Source organism: Lepisma saccharinum, chromosome 2 (assembly GCF_977018435.1).
Source record: "Lepisma saccharinum chromosome 2, izLepSacc3.1, whole genome shotgun sequence".
NCBI lineage: Eukaryota > Metazoa > Arthropoda > Insecta > Zygentoma > Lepismatidae > Lepisma > Lepisma saccharinum.
In genome coordinates, this window is record NC_139230.1 from 58,915,126 (window position 1) to 58,931,678 (window position 16,553).

At 33.7% G+C, this 16,553-nt stretch overlaps 1 protein-coding gene across 16 annotated transcripts in view; it reads left to right on the forward strand.

Moving 5' to 3' along the window:
- The window catches only part of bt (projectin protein bent), a 486,238-nt gene that overhangs the window by 234,036 nt on the left and 235,649 nt on the right, over positions 1-16,553 (forward strand). For 8 of the 16 annotated variants that reach the window (XM_083117398.1, XM_083117397.1, XM_083117400.1 and 5 more), the window contains 4 exons: positions 2,841-3,012; positions 3,508-3,641; positions 4,952-5,080; positions 10,005-10,094. In XM_083117398.1, the coding sequence (XP_082973524.1) occupies positions 2,841-3,012; positions 3,508-3,641; positions 4,952-5,080; positions 10,005-10,094 (525 nt within the window). The remainder of the gene's footprint in view (positions 1-2,840; positions 3,013-3,507; positions 3,642-4,951; positions 5,081-10,004; positions 10,095-16,553) is intronic. The other 8 variants (XM_083117403.1, XM_083117404.1, XM_083117406.1 and 5 more) reach the window with 1 other exon arrangement.

The window sequence follows — 16,553 nt, forward strand, 5'->3', positions numbered from 1 at the left end:
TATGCTTTCTACCAGCTCAAAAAAATTTGCAATCCTATCAAACTCATAGTATCCAGCTTCAAGTTGTCTGCTGAAACAATTTCTGCTTTTGGTGACTTCCAATCCCTTGTTAAGTTGTACCTTCTTACCTCCTTGACACCAACCAGTTCTTATAAACAAATCCACAATCTACTACCATGATAGGCATCAACCTCTATATAGCTCAATATCTCACAGTCTCTGTTCCATAGAATTCGAACTGAAGAACAGTTCGAAACCTCATAATCCCACCACCTCTTCCCTGACTCACCTAGTCCACACTGTTTTCACCTGCAATAACTTTATTTGCAAAACATCATCACCTACAGAAGGTCGTTCGGGATCTCTGAGGACAATGTTGGAAGGGTGATAAGTTCATGAAAACCCATGTCGCCACCAACGATCATGCTAAATTGAAAAGCCAGCATTCCGCGCTATAGCCCGACAACGTAATTTCCATTGCAACAGACTTTTCCGAAGAGTTATCATGTCCAACTTTTCCCACTCCTCCTGACAGGCTTTCCAGAGGCCATTGAGAGTGCGTGGACGTCTCTTTCCTAAGGCCCGTTTTAGGAGTCCAAATGCACAGAAGTCCATGGGTGAACCATCTGGCGCCTTGACCGGAATGTCGCTGTAAGGAATTGCACGGATGTCAGTTTCCACCTCCATTCGCTGTAAGAACAAACTAGTCGAACGGGAGGTATGGCTGGATGCTTTATCTTGGTGCACCCAGACCTGGTTTTTGGTCCCCCCATACAGTGCCGGGATATCTATGTTATAAATGGGTGTTAAAACCTCATCCTGATAGTACGTGGAGTTCACCTTCACATTATTAGCTACACGGCGAATTGCTATCTTGCCATTATAGCAGTATCCAGCGATGATCATGAAACCCTGTGGAAAACTTTCCTGGCATTCTCGATACAATGTTTGATAATTGTTTTTGTCGAGAGGGCGGTAGTACATCGCGCGGGGTTTGTGACAGTCACTAAGGTATACATATTCTTCGTCTAATGTCACCACATTTTTCCATCTCTCCCCTGCAAGATAGGTCTCATAGAGCTTTCTAGCGTTCGTGCGACGTTCCGCAATGTGAAGAGGCAACAGCTTGTGAACTCGCCGCTTATGCCGCATTTCTAGTTGCAGGTCCTTCTTGATTATGGTGTTCACTGTTGACACAGACATTCCCAACTTACGTGCGATACTCCTTTGGGGGCAGGGTTACCACCTGACGCAAGGGTCTTCACTTTTCTGACTATGTCCGGTGTACGACTCGTAGCTGCTCGTGGATTTGCCTGTTCCTTCCTATGTGGAACTAGGCCCAGTCGGCCTTTGCCATTTTTGTTCAATATCGCACCGATCAAGTTCTTCCATATCACAAAACCACGCTTCTTGCACATTCCTTTGATTGCCGAATAGCTATATTTAGCATCGGAAAGGGCTGTTATGTAGCCCTCCCAGTATGGTTCAATTTTCTTCGGCATCGTTGTAGGTAAATGGCACAACACTCTGCACACGCGTTCTCGGTACTGACGTGACTCAGAATGCACCATTTGGACGGATTGACGTTGAAAACAGCGTCGCCAGCGGCTTTCAAAATCGTCACCAGAGATCCCGAACAACCTTCTGTACATATCCATGACACTACCATGGGCACAAGATTGGCCCAGCTGTGTAAACTAAAACAAGAGTACCTAGGCATGCTGAATACATGCGACCACTCCTCTAGCTTTATTTCATAGAACCCTTGGAGATCCCTCGATTTACATTCCCTGACCACCAAACTAGTCCACTATCAAGTTTGAGTTTTTAAGTCCACTATATGCACAGATAGGTTAATCGGGACTGGGCCTACAGTTTAAAGTGGAAAGGCACTGTGTGCCTCCACCAGGTATCAAACGCTGAACCCCTTGATTACAGGGCAGCAACATTACCACTACCAGTCCAGTATCATCAAGTTCTCTTCATCCTACAATGCAGAAAAATCATTGCAAGACCCATATCACATCAAAAAAATTATTCTACTCTCCCTACAGTGGACAACATACCAGCAAATTTCATGCACCCCCTTACACCCAATATCCACTATCATCTTCTCTTATCTGTGCACCAAGAAATTTGGATGCTACCTTCCTCCTTTGAGCTAATGATGATGCAACCTTTATTTTGACTGGTAAGTGTTAAATGTTTTCTTCCCACCTTTTACATGTACTGTTTATCCCTTCCAGCTCTCTTTCCTTTCTTTAATTATTTTCTTCTTTCACACACACACTCACACATGAGTATTCCTCCTTGTGTGGATAGATCCAAAATCATAAAATTTTAAATTTGTGACAATGTCAAAATAAGAGCAGAAATAAAAATAATTCATGAATTAGGTGGGAAATATGTGTCTGAAGTAGATGCTGATTTTTGTGTATATCCATGTGCTGGTTTCTTTAGGAGAATTACTTAAATATAAATTTTGTAAAACACAACATTAATTTTTTGTTTCATCTTTTCTTTTTTTCCATCTTTTTTTGTCTCAAGTTTTGTCAAATAAAATTCCAATGTTTTAAACATTGCAACACCTATTTTGCATGACCATGTGTGCATTTTCTGCATAAATAAACATTAATTACTGGTCCAAGTAACTAGTTACAATGCTGTTCTGTTTCTTACATTTTCCACATTTTTTTTAAAAACCACGGAGCCATGAAGCAATATATAGTAGAGATTTCCCTGTACTTTTCTCATAAGAACTTATTCCATTTTTATTATACTTTTTACAAAAATATTTGATGTGTTTTCAAATGAGGAATTTATACCATATTATATTGTAGGGAGTGTCTGAAATTATTGAGGGAGGACGGTTCAAATTTCTCACAGATGGAGAAACAAATACGATAACACTATGTATTAGGAAAGTTAAACCAAATGAAGAGGGTCAGTACAAAATTGTTATTAGCAATGAACATGGAGAAGATTCTGCACAAATGACACTTTTTGTATCAGGTGAGCCTTTTCAGAAACAATGAAAATTTATTTTTACCAATCATTTTCAGTATTGTTTGCATAATTAATTAATAATTTAGTGTTAATAAAGAAGGCAAACACTTTGAAATTGCATTTCATTGTATTAAATTGTTTGAGTTTTCTTATGGAAATTTCTATAAATTGTGATTCTTGCAGTAAATGTTGATATAGAATGAAAGAAAATAAATCATATCAGATTAGGCAAGAGTAATAAATTCAAGATAAAATATCAAACCTCTCAAATTTAATTTTGCTTGTAATTAAAAGCTGTGTGTTTGAAATAACACTCATATTAGGATTTGTGTTCATCTGATTGAATGTATCACAGACAATGATAATTTTTTGCCCAGATTTACTCTTGTTATGCATTATTATCCTGAATGTGGTGAGGAATGTGCATGTGTAAGGCTTTAATATGGGTAGTAAGTGGTAAATATGTTATTTCATGTCTAATGTTATGTTTTCTTTGATCAGATTCCAGTGGTATGGATTTCAGAGCTATGCTGAAAAAACGAAAATATGCCAAATGGGCAAAAGAAAAAGAAGATCCTGAGTATAATCTCAAAGAAGTTGAGAAACCAGGTCCTCAGTTAAAGAAAGTGGAAAAGGTAAGTTATTACTGTATATTTGCTGCAAATACTTGTAATATATGAGTAAAAATGATAAAAGAGACTGCCATATACATTCACATGTTCAATCATATTGTGCGCTTTTTCATGAAAAATTTTACAAACAAATATATTCCAAAGCAGAAATACACCAATAGTAGCTTCAAAGACGAAAATTCAGCTATATTTTATTCTTGCTTATTACTTATTCTTGTTTCTGGTATTAAATTTCTTTGTGAATATGAACTTTTTTGTGTAAACTTTTGGATTAGAATGTTACTTCTTACCTTTTCAAAATCACATACTTTCAGTTTTATTATCCTCTTATATATTTTATATGGTCAGTAGTCTATTGGTATTGGCCAATATAGGTATTGTGGTATATTGGTTTATCCATAAAATTAACCATAATTTTACCAATCCAATATTTCTTGTAATAGCATGCAATTTGAGTATACCATTCCTCCATTTTGTTATGACACATACATATTCTGCTTTTGTGATGAAAAATTTTAAATGCCCAGTTTCGTTTTCCAAGGAAAACCTATTGCATTCACCTAGTTAAATACATTGATTACAAGGTGAACGCACCATTCAGGCTCTTCATGGAACATTTTTACATTTGTTATTGGATCGGTAGAATATTGGTTTTCAGTATGCTGCCATTTTCAACATGTGAAATAAAAACTCAGTTTTGTAATTTAGCTTCTAAAAGTCGATAAGTTAATGTTACAGTTTATTCCTTTCTAGTCATGTTCCAGGAAACCAATGGTACAAAGATGTCCAAGAATTTGTAATTTTATTCTCATTTTCATCCAGAATAAGTGTTCTATTTATCTAGGGTATATGTACTATCTTAAATTATTGTCATTTTCTGAGCTTTACATTCCTTCTATGTTTTCTGTCCATGTGCATTCACTCCCTATAATAGCTCCAATATTAGAACCTTGCCTAGGTTCTTACATTAATTAATTAATTAAATGTATAGAATACATTAAATCTGCTAATCAATGTTAATTAATGAGTGTTATAAAGAAAATAGGATAGAAAACAGACAAATCTCTAAAGATTGCATGATTGTTGATAATTTTATGTTTGGAACACACTTAACTAAGTCAAAGATCTTCATAAATATAGCATTGCAAATCAGTGTTTGTGTTTCCAATTTTCTTCCATAACTATTTAACATTAAAAGGAAGATATTATTCTGTATTTGTTGTTTATATGTGTGCTAAAAACTTGTCTGTTGCTAGCCAAGTGGCTCATCAATGGGAATGAAATCTAGTTATGTTATAATTGATTCCTTCCAGCCAGCAGAATCTTTAGAAACTGGTTTATTTGAAGATGACGAGGGGTTCGTTCTTGTCAAAGTAGAAGGCCAAGTAATCTGTAGAATACCTGGATCAAAGAAAAGTGTATCAAATTGGAGTTGGTTAAAGGTAGCCAACCATGTCCTAGTTATCTTGTAAAAAAGATAAAAGAAAAAGACCTTCAAACTGTCCTAATAATCCAAAAGTGACCATCCCAATGAAATATACTCTTTAAGAACCAAATCCTAATTGCTATCAAAATACTCTTAAAACTAAACATTAAACAATATAAATAATAAATAAAGGAACTATAATGATGAGTCTCCTTATAATCCCCTCAGTTATTTGGTTTCCGAAAGTATAGTGCAGACTTTGGTATATCATGTAGAAACTTTTGTTAGTAGTGCATTTGTTTATTTTTTAGGAATTCTAAGGATGTAGCATAGTGATTTAGCATGTATTTTGTGTGTGTGATATGTTATCAATTCATTTCTCAGCTAGGGATTTTGCTAGAAGCAGATGCATTATCCTTTGCTGCATTACTTTCAATATGAATATTTTTTTCCAGCACTATCTTTCTTTTATGATTATATTCGGACTTTTGGATTCACCACCAAAGTTTCCAGGTTCAAGTCCCAGCCTGCACATAGGTGGTGTTGTCCATAAATTCCAACTTTTTCTTATTAAATATGTGATAAAAGAAAAAGTATTTTTTCTAATGTTATACACATTTTATCTAGGTAAGGAGATGATTTTGAAATTAATTTTACATCAATTCTGAAGATGTATTCAAAACTGTCAAACTATACACTTAATAGTGCAATTATGCAGCCCTTTCAAATAAACAGAAACTATGGAAAATATATTTTTGGATAAAAATTAACAATATCTTACAAATTGTGTACTAAGATATTCAAATTTGAATTTGAAACACAAATATAATAAGAAATACATATTTATATTACAATTGCTTTGATTTCAATAGTAATTCCCAGTAATGCTAAAGATATTGATTGATTGATTGAATTGCTTTATTTTACTTCACTTTTTGTGCCACTTTTGGCTAATTTGCAAAGATGAGGATGAGTGATGATGTGATTAAATTCATGAATGGACACTCACAAACATCCATGCGAAGGCCGGGATTTGAACCTGGGACCCCTGGCATCATAGTGCGATGAGCTAACCACTCCGCCACAGGAGCCAATGCTAAAGAGAGAATGTAATTGTACTTAATATCTCATATTTCAATGAAATTGAAGAAGCTAACTAAAATTTAGGGAGCATGCAAAATTGAAACTTTCTCATGTTTCCTATCAGACACTAAATTTTTACAAAATTTGTCTGATTTGTCCTTTGTCTTGTTAATTTTTTTTATTTTTGAATTTTGCTTGGAGTAAGTGTTCAATGTAGAAAAGTAGTGGATGATGCAATAGTTCCAGAACTAGTTACATTGTACAACACTCAATCTTTGTTGCACCAGCATCAACTTGGATGAGAAGTAGCAAGTTGACTGTGGATATTATTTTCTATGAATTTTTGTGTAGCATTTTTTTGTACTTAGTAGTGATTTGTCTATTGCTGTTAAAATAATTATCAGAAGGAACAATGTATTTGCATGAAATTTTGTTGCAAATCATCATTATTTTGATAGAAGCATGACATATACATATACAGTAAAAGTAAGTATTTTATTGGGAAGATATTTTTCTTAGAATTATATTTTATAAGACCAGTGAACATTCCAAGTTCATTACAGAGTGTTTGCAGATGGTCATGGGAAAACTTATATTTTGCAAGAAATAGAATTGGTTGCTACATCATGACAATGGCCCTGTTCAAAATTTCTGGCTACGAATAAGGTCTGTCATTTCTGTGCTCCCTATGTAGCAGACATAGAACAAAAATTATAGTGAGCTGAGAGATATCTGACTTAGTGGAAGTAACCACTGATTTGAAAATATGACAAAATGAGTTACAAATCACACAGCATTACATGTAGGTTGAAGAAGAGAAATGACATCATTTGAAAATAACATACGCAAACACAAAATGCTATAAATGAAGGCTTACAACAGTACATGGAATTAATAATAATAATTAAAAACCTACACTTCCCTGTTATACTCGTTCACTGTCCACTCGTCATACACATAGTCTGTACTGTTATGAAGTTAGTCGTAATTTGTGTCTTGATGCTCCAAAAACCAGTAATTTTTTGTGCTACTGCTACTACATTATGTTGTCATTATGTAACAGATTCTTTGTAGCAGAGGGTTGTTGGACAAAAGCCTTTGATTCAAAGCATGTGTTAGTAACTCAAAGTTTTTCCATTACTTAGAATTACTAGTTGTGGAATGTAAGTGCATTATTTCAGCACAAGACAATGGGTGTCATTTTGTAAGGGAGGCAAATGTCTGCTTACATTCTTTTCTTTTCTCTTTGTGTGTCATTTTTTCACACACTTATTGCCTTTGTGTGTCATTTCTTCACACACTTATTGCTTGATTGATTGATTGATTTGCTTTATTTTACTTCACTTTTATGCCACTTTTGGCTAATTGCAAAGATGGGGATGAGTAATGATGTGATGTAATTGATGAATGGACACTTGCAATCATCCATGCCCTCACCGGGATTCAAAACCGGGTGCATTGACATGTAATTTGCTTTTCATGATTTTTTTATTTTCCAAGTTATGACTATTTTCTTTTCATTGTCTGGTTAGGATATCCTTTCTCATTGTGTCATGTAATACTAACTTGGTGTCTCTCAAGAAGTAATTATAAAGTTACTTCTATCAAATAAATCACAATTTACAAATGCTAAGTAATATGTAATCAAATCAACCGAATAAGTAATTATTTAAGTATGGTTACATATTTTGTCTATGTTATAAAATTGCTTCATTAGACAGATTTCCTGCAACCCTGAAATACTTTTCATTTGTAGTTTGTACAATTTTCATTCTTGTTCTAAGGAATGGAGATATATCAATTGAAGAAATGCAACACAACAATAATTCAAGAGTGGGAAGTGAAAGATATTTAGTGTAAAAAAAATACTCAAAATTTATATTTTACTATGAAAGATGCCTGTGATTTTAGACCAGAATATCCAAGAGCACATCACACTATGATGCTAGGGGTCCTGGGTTCGAATCTCGGCCTGGGAATGGATGGATGTTTGTGAGTGTCCATTCATCAATTTCATCATATCATCACTCATCCCCATCTTCGCAAATTAGCCAAATGTGGCACAAAAAGTGAAATAAAATAAAGCAAATCAATCAATCAACCAAATTTCCAAGGAAATGAAGTAGTTGCAAATGCAGTTCAAGAATAATGTTACTAATGGTTTCAAGAAATTTATTTCTTATTTATTAATACTTTTATGACGTTTAATAACTTTGTATTTCTATTTCATAAATTATGCACTTAAGTATGCATTTAGTTATTGCCATAGGCATATATAGTTCCACAAATCTATGCATGAGGAAAGCAACTTTATGAATTCTATTTAGAATTTGTAAGCACCTATATGTAACACCTGATATAGAATATATACATATCACCAAAGTCTGCACAGAAACTGCCAAGTATTAAATGCATAAATAGAGTAATATTTTGATAAAGCTGCTTAAGTAGATGTTAGTTACTAAATAAATGCATGAATTTAAAGAAAGTGAAAACTTGTTTTAAAGTTTTATTTATGTATGAAGACCCTTTTTCTGTTTTCTCTTTATTTCTTTTTTAAAATATTCATGTAACTGGGAGACCTCGTAATAATTAACATTTGTAGATTCTAAGAGTTTGCAATAACTCATTCTATATTTAAATTTTTAAATATGATTAATATATTTGTTTCAGTTTATTGAATTGCTTATACTAATAATTCATGATTTTTTTCTACAAAATTATAATATATTTAAATATAAATTTAAATAAACATCTTTAATCCATGAATAAAATCAGTTATTAGAAGCCTAGGCAAGGTTTTCAAACAGTTTCTTTTTCTACTCATTACTTTGTGAATATCAAGAATGGGAAAGCTCCAAAGGTTTTGAATAATTTTAAGTGCAGTAAATTGTATATTTGTGTATTTTTTATAGTTATTTTATTTTGTGTTGAATTGTGTGTTGTGTCGTGTTGAAAACCTTCTGTCACTCTGTCTCTCTTATGTCATAAATGGTATTTGTAGTTTATAATATTATTGTTTGAGCAATTGAAGAACACGTTTAAACACAATATAACCATAATTATTTTTGTTAGTTATTCAAATTGACTCACAATTGACTATTGTTTTTTAAAAAAATATGTAATATGTTGTATAAGAATTCATTAGCTGAATCAAATTTGAGTTGTAGAGACAGCAAATTGACAGACAATAGACAATGAGGTGGAGATATAGATTGCTTAAGAAACTAATTCAAATTGCATGATGTCTGCATGTACGTTACAGTATTTAAAATTCTGTTTTTTGTTTAAGAGCTTGTGCTATGCTGCTTTACATTTAACATCATAAAAATTCTAATTTTATTAAATTTTCTAACCTCAGTGACTTCATGGAGGCTCATCTTTATATCCTTACTCAATTTTATGAATTATTACTTGTTATTATGAATGGCCTGTTAAATCCTTCTGTACCATCCTGTTAAGCCTTCTCTTTCTACCATAAAATTATAACTATACATAAGATTTGAACTTTTAAGTATATCTTATCTTGAATACTTTCCACTGTAAAAATACTTATGATAATGTTTCTTATTCATTTACATTGAAGTAATTATTTCATCTTTTTCTGGTCTGTTCTGTTAATTTAAAAAAAAATAATTTAACATCAATTGTATTCATAACTGAATGTAATTTAACTTGATCTGTCATAATAAGTAATTTCCATTGCTGCATTCTAAGTAAAAATTTCTTTGATAAATCTTTTTAATTCAGATAACATTGCATTTGAAATTTGTGCAACATACACATTCAGCATTATAAAATCAAATATTGAGTTAAATCACTGAAGTTAGGCGTCTTTTTACACCCAATTACTGTAGGAAGTATTTGGAAAACGACGACGTGCGGATCTACAAGAAATTATTACTGATTGGCCCAAACTCGTTGTGGTGGACAAAGAACTACTCAAGGTTCGAACATCCTTTCTGTGTTAAATACTATGATTAAAATAATAGCCTGCCCTAGCTAAACCAAACTTTCATATGCTTTTGAACCTTAAATTACCTTTAACATCAACAGGGATCTCCAAAATAATGTCATACAAAATAAATCTGTAACATCAATTATTACTATTTGAAGTCTGTGATGTAAGCACTAAATTGATGTATATCTTTGAAACAATATACAACATTTTAAATCTAAGTTACGAGAATACTAATACATATGCAAAGAAATGCTTTCAACCTCCCAGTAAACCTTCAAGTTAGAGTGTTCATATGTTGAAAAGTAATTAACTTCATAATACAAAATAAAACATTGTCACATCATAGTATGCTTCTGTGTTTACTTAATTGTGTATTCCAGTACTTAGTGCCAATATACAAGTATGTATTGCTTATTTTTCTGTTCGATATGAAGCTTATACATGCCTCACTTATAGAGTGATTAGTGTAACATGTAACACTAGTCATCTTGAATCAAATCCCAGATAAGACATGGATGTTTGTATCGGTTGCCTCGTCAGTTTTGTATGTTTATCATAAATTTATTTAAAAATAGAAAAGCAAGATCAAATAGTCAAAATACAATACAATATGTTGAACTTATGTGAAATTTGCAATCCTCAATAATAATCATCAGTATTGTATTGTTTACTGCTTCATTACTGTTTCTGTTAACTGTTTAATAGTTTTCTGTATTATTCACAGAAAAATAATGCAGCTTCTTCTACTCAGATAATGAACTCTCATTTAAATGTTAATTATACAAAATGGTAATTTTTCTCATTCCATACAACATTAACCCAAATGCTGCATTTTAATAGGATGGTGAGATGGTCTACCTGAGAAATTGTATGATTTATAATGCTAACAAAATTTTTAAAAGAGAGAGAATCACAACAGTAAATAATAAAAGCAGAATATATTCATCAAGATGGTGAGATATGTAGCTATATCCCTCTCCCCAACACATACATGAGAAACAATTAATTATCTCTACTCATATTTTAGATACAGTGTAAATAACAACAGATTTAATTTATAGGTGAAAACCTGAGAAAAGGATAATATGGATTCTGGAGAGGGGAATTTGCACTTAGTATTCATTGGAACTTCAATTTTGTATTTTTCAGTAGCCTGAGTTTAAAATACACTCAAGTGCCACAAGCCATGGATACCCATCTAATATTGTGTGGGACCTCCTTTACCTGGTGAAGTGCAGCAACTCGACACGGCATGGGCTCTACTAGTCGGCGGAAGTCCCCTGAAGAGATGTCCAGCCATGCAGTCTCAATAGCCTCCCATAATTGCATGGTTGTTACAGGTGCAGGATCTTGTGCAGGAATGGATCTTTCAATCACATCCCAAATGTGTTCCACAGGGTTCATGTCTGGCAATCTAGGTGACCAAATTATTCATTGGAATTGTCCAGAATGCTCCTCAAACCAATTGTGAACAATCATGGCCTGGTGACTTGGTGCATTGTCATCCTGGAAAATCCCGCCATTGTTAGGGTGCATGAAGTCCATGAAGGGCTGCAAATGGCTTCTGCTGCCACATCCCATCAACGCCAAATTTCATTGAACTGACCTCACAGACACATCTCTTAAACATCCCTCATTGACTGTTTATATGTGATTTCACACAGTGTCGTTTGTCTGTTAGCATGGACGATTCTGCTTAGATGTTGATAATCACTGCCATTAAGCAGATGTGGTCGGCCACTGCTCTGTCCATGGTGGTAGATTTGCTTGGTACACCCTTGACACTGTTGATTGATGAATGTTGAATGCCCGAACAACTTCAGAAGTGGAATGTCCCATGTATCCATAATCACGTTGGAAGATGTATCACAAGAGTACAACAGCAAGCACTGATAACACACTGCCTATTTATACACCTGTTACACGGTGCTAGTGCCATATGAATATTTGCATGCTGTTATCCCATGACTTTAGGCACTTGAATGTACTTATTATGTGGGAAAGCGATACTATTGTTGAGACCAAAACTATAAATGGTTTCATAGAAAGAAGAAAATCTGGGATAAATGTTCCTATTCATAGATTTGTATACGTATATAAGTCCAAAATAACTTCCTCAATCACAACACCATTCTTAGCAGACAACTGAAATCACTATAAAAATAAGCTAGATTGCATATCATCTAATATAACCTTTTTGTAGATGGATGATTATTTAATTTCTTGTTTAAAGGTAAATTCACATTGATGGTGAATATGTAGTTTTGTTTCCACCATTTTACTGGGAATAACATAAGTAGAAATAGTAATTGAAGAGAATGACAATAGTGCTGGTTCAGATGAACACACTAAAATCATGCCCTAAAGCAAGCCAATCAGCTTAACTGAGGTACCTGAGAGGATGCTGTTCAACTTAGCTATGAAGATGGTGAAAGTGGAATAGTAAGAAAAAATGGACATTCACACAGAGATCAGAATGAATGCTCCATGTAATGCAAGGAGCAAGGCCAAGCCTATGAAAAGATAGATCTGTTGCAGAATAAGTTCCAGATGAAGGGTTCAAATATTGGTCTTACAATCATTCAAATGGGCTAAATTGGATAATTCATGCAATGCATCTAGACTATGGCAGTCCTGAAACCCTGAATGGATAGAACCCCTCACATGATGGTAGAAATTGAAATGACCCAGAAGATAACAGGAGCCAGAAATTGATTAAGGAACCTAGATCTGCAATATAGAAGCACTCCTTCCAAATACTGTACATGCTACAGGCAGATATATTGTAGCACATATACTCACTCAGCAAAAGCAAAAGAAGTGTTTCAGGTTGAGTGGATTGAATTTTGGACACAGATGGGCACACTGTCAGGAGAATGACCACCCTCGGGAAGCTTGTCCATGCAGTAAACTGTGTATTCATTGAAAGTTGGTGGTTGTTGGGGTGTTCATCTTAAAGACAAATTAGGTCTGGTGTCAAACTCTCAAATTAATGTTCACAGTTTCTCAGTATGTGTATAGAATCTGTTAAAATTCCACTTGAGGCAAGCCATAAAAGGTGAAATTAGTATAATATATACTTTGTTCTTACCTGTGACCATTAAGAATTGAGTATCTATGCCTGCGCACCTTCAATTATGTCCCCACATAAGAACAGAGAAGGGGAAGAGGTGATGGGAGCATCCTGCACTTTACAAACTTAGGCAGCAATTTGGCTTTTGAATTTTAGGTGTGAAAAACTTTGGGGTGTAGGCATGGAGGCGATGTCACTGGTTGGCTCAAAAAGGAAGGTCACAGTACCCTGAACTGGAAAGAATGACATTTGTGTGAACACATCATGCATCTGGGTCCCTTCCCAGCAAAGAGGAAGTGCTGTATAGGCAGTTTACAGTGTAAACATTCCCATGGATTCAATGCTGCACTTCACCAGCAGAGATATTCTTGGTGATGGCATGTTCTCTGATACATTTTGTTACTGTGACTGCCTAGTACATATTGGATATTCTCCCTTACAATTTACACATTTTGAACTAGATGGACCAATGTTCGGTCCTTTGGGAAAGAAGATCACAATTTCCACATTTTGCTGAGTGGCTTTACAAGAAGGTTGGGTAGGCCTGAAATGTTGGCATTTGAAAGAGGACATGGGATTGGATCAAATGCAAAGTCCTTGTAGCCTGCCCAAACATTGATCATGTTAAAAGTGAGAATAAGCAGAGTCCTGGTGTAAGCTCTCCAACTTTTCTTTTCCTCCTCTTTATTGATAAACAGTTCTCAATGTTGAATCATACATTTACAGTTGTTCAGTTGATGATGGGATTATACATAAATAGTAACCTGAGCTAGCCTGTTTCTCAATGAAAAAAAAGTGACATGTCTCTTAACTCTAGAACTCCCAGGATGGAAGGGGTAGGGGCATTCTGTACACCTGCAGATGCTACTTTATTCCTCGAAAAGTGATGCTTACTTCATGGTAAAATTTGCAATTGTTCTTAATGATATACTCCATATTTTGAAGAAGAAAATTCTGCATGAGTTAAAAAAAAAAGTTTTATGTTGTGAGCTCTGTGTACTAGTGTTATATTGTCACACATATAAATGGTATGTTTTGTCTCTGTAAAGGTTGTGATAACATAAAAAATAACATTATATTATGGAACTATCAGTATGGAAAGTAATATGGTATCACTTTGCATTTTGTTTCAATGCCTATGTTAATATAATCTAAGTTGATCTTGAAATTTAACAAAATAATTTTCACAAATATACACTTTGCAACATAAATAAACATTATGCTTAAATAACATAGCATTAATGTGAAATATTGATGTAAACGTGTAAGCTACACATGCAGTAATGCAATACATATATATGAAAAGTATTTTGTAGAATATTTAGGAACAAAGAAAAATGCGTGGATCGATGAAACTCCCCCCTTCATCTCGCTTCTTCATATTGCAGGTAATAGCATGGGAGTGCTAGGGTTAAGGAAGAAGCTGCACTATTTACTGATATACTAGCATTGGTTCCTGTAGATTATGTATCTTTGTCCCATACTAATTACAAAATAGCATTTTACTGATGGCATTGCTTGTATCCCCATTTAAACTGGGCTCAATATCCAAGAACATTTTGGGAGTTCTCCATCTAAAGAAATATTTTTTATGCCCATAAAAAATGTGTTTGTTACTTGAGAGTCCACAGTCATTACACGTCCTCCATGCCAAAGAAAGCCTACCTCTAACATGAAGGCTGTGCATTGTCCAAGCTGAGGACCATGAGTTGCATTCATAATTGCAACTACCCCTGCAGCCAATTCTGTCCCACCTGCATTTTAAACTACTACTTTTTTGTAGTACCCTACCCTTAGTTGCAAGGTGGAATATTTTAATGAACATGAAAATGAGAGGTTGTAAAAGAGGAATGGAGCTGAGAATGGACATCAAGACACCAGATGAGATGCTGTGTTTAATTTAATGAACAAGTTGTATTAAGGCACAATGAATCTGCCCAAGTTATTGATTCTGAGATTTCTTCAAAGTATTTAGAAGGTCATGTGGTGTAAAGAAGATTTCCAGGGCTAAAACATTAGATTCATCCTCGGAGGGACCAGGGGTGCAGAGAATTGAAATGGGTGCACACATGCATGTAGCATATTATTCTACTTTTATTATTTATTGATGAATGTTCTGTTCATTTTTGTCTTTATTTTAAATATCTTAAAATTGAAGTAAATATGTACTACTCACCAGACAAAATGGAACCATTGATTGGGTTTGTGATGAACATTAATGTGCCATTTGATAGTGACCAGTGAAGCAAGTTGAAGAAATTTAAAAATAAAGAGACTAAGAATTGCAAACTAATTTGAACATTTTATTGTGAATGATATAGAAGGAATAAATGCAACAATGACTACAGTCGGTGGACACAGACATTAAAACCCACAGTAATTTCGACTAGCAAATTCAAGTCTTACTTTCCATATTTTGTTTGTGATGTGTAGCTAGTGGTGATCGTCTGGTGCATATATATGTTTTGTGGTGTAAGTTAACAACAATTTTAATTTTGGTGAATTTAACATCAGGAAATATATTTTTGAAATATTTACTGTCACAAATAAAAAAAGAAACAGTTGATGCAGGTAAAAATTTTAAGAAAATATGTAAGATATAATATTGGCACTAAAAAAATGGAATTTCATAAGAGTATTGCATTACCAATTGGCAAACTATATTAGTATACTATTTTGTGATATGCTGTTTTATTGAGAAAATGAATTAATATCAAGTTAACTGAATAATTTTCATTGCCATAAAATAATAAAAGGTTCTTGTTTACAAATGATTTCCAATCCTTTTTGGTTAAGTTTTATCCAGGATGCTGTGGATTTTTCCAAGCAATTCTCTGAAGGTAACGAAACACTTAAACAAGGCTAGGCAAGACACATTAAACAGTTACATTCCCATTTCTACCCATTTTTCTGATAGATCTCTAGGATAGCAAAATTGTGTAATTGTTTATGGTAGATTACCTAGTCTTGTGAATGTGTTGGCCTTGACATCCACAGTATCATCTTTAAAATAAATTCTATGACATCAAAAAGTGTCAGAACCACTTGCAAATTCAGTGATTAAAAAAGTAAACAATGATTATGGTTAATTTGCAAAATTTTTATGATGACAGTGTGTGAATTTTCAAATTAAAACACTAATGAATACATGTAAATATTATATTTCATTGGAGATTCCTGTTATTCACATTAAATTTGGCTTCAGTAACTCACCTTGTTAAATGACAAAGTAAATTTTTGTTATTTTTATATGGCCAACGTAAAACATATTTTGATTAGTTTTATATTTCTTAAAATGAACTTTAATATGTTTTGAAATTTTTAAAATAACTTGCAAATTTTTCCCCCATTACTAATTGACATGTTAACTGT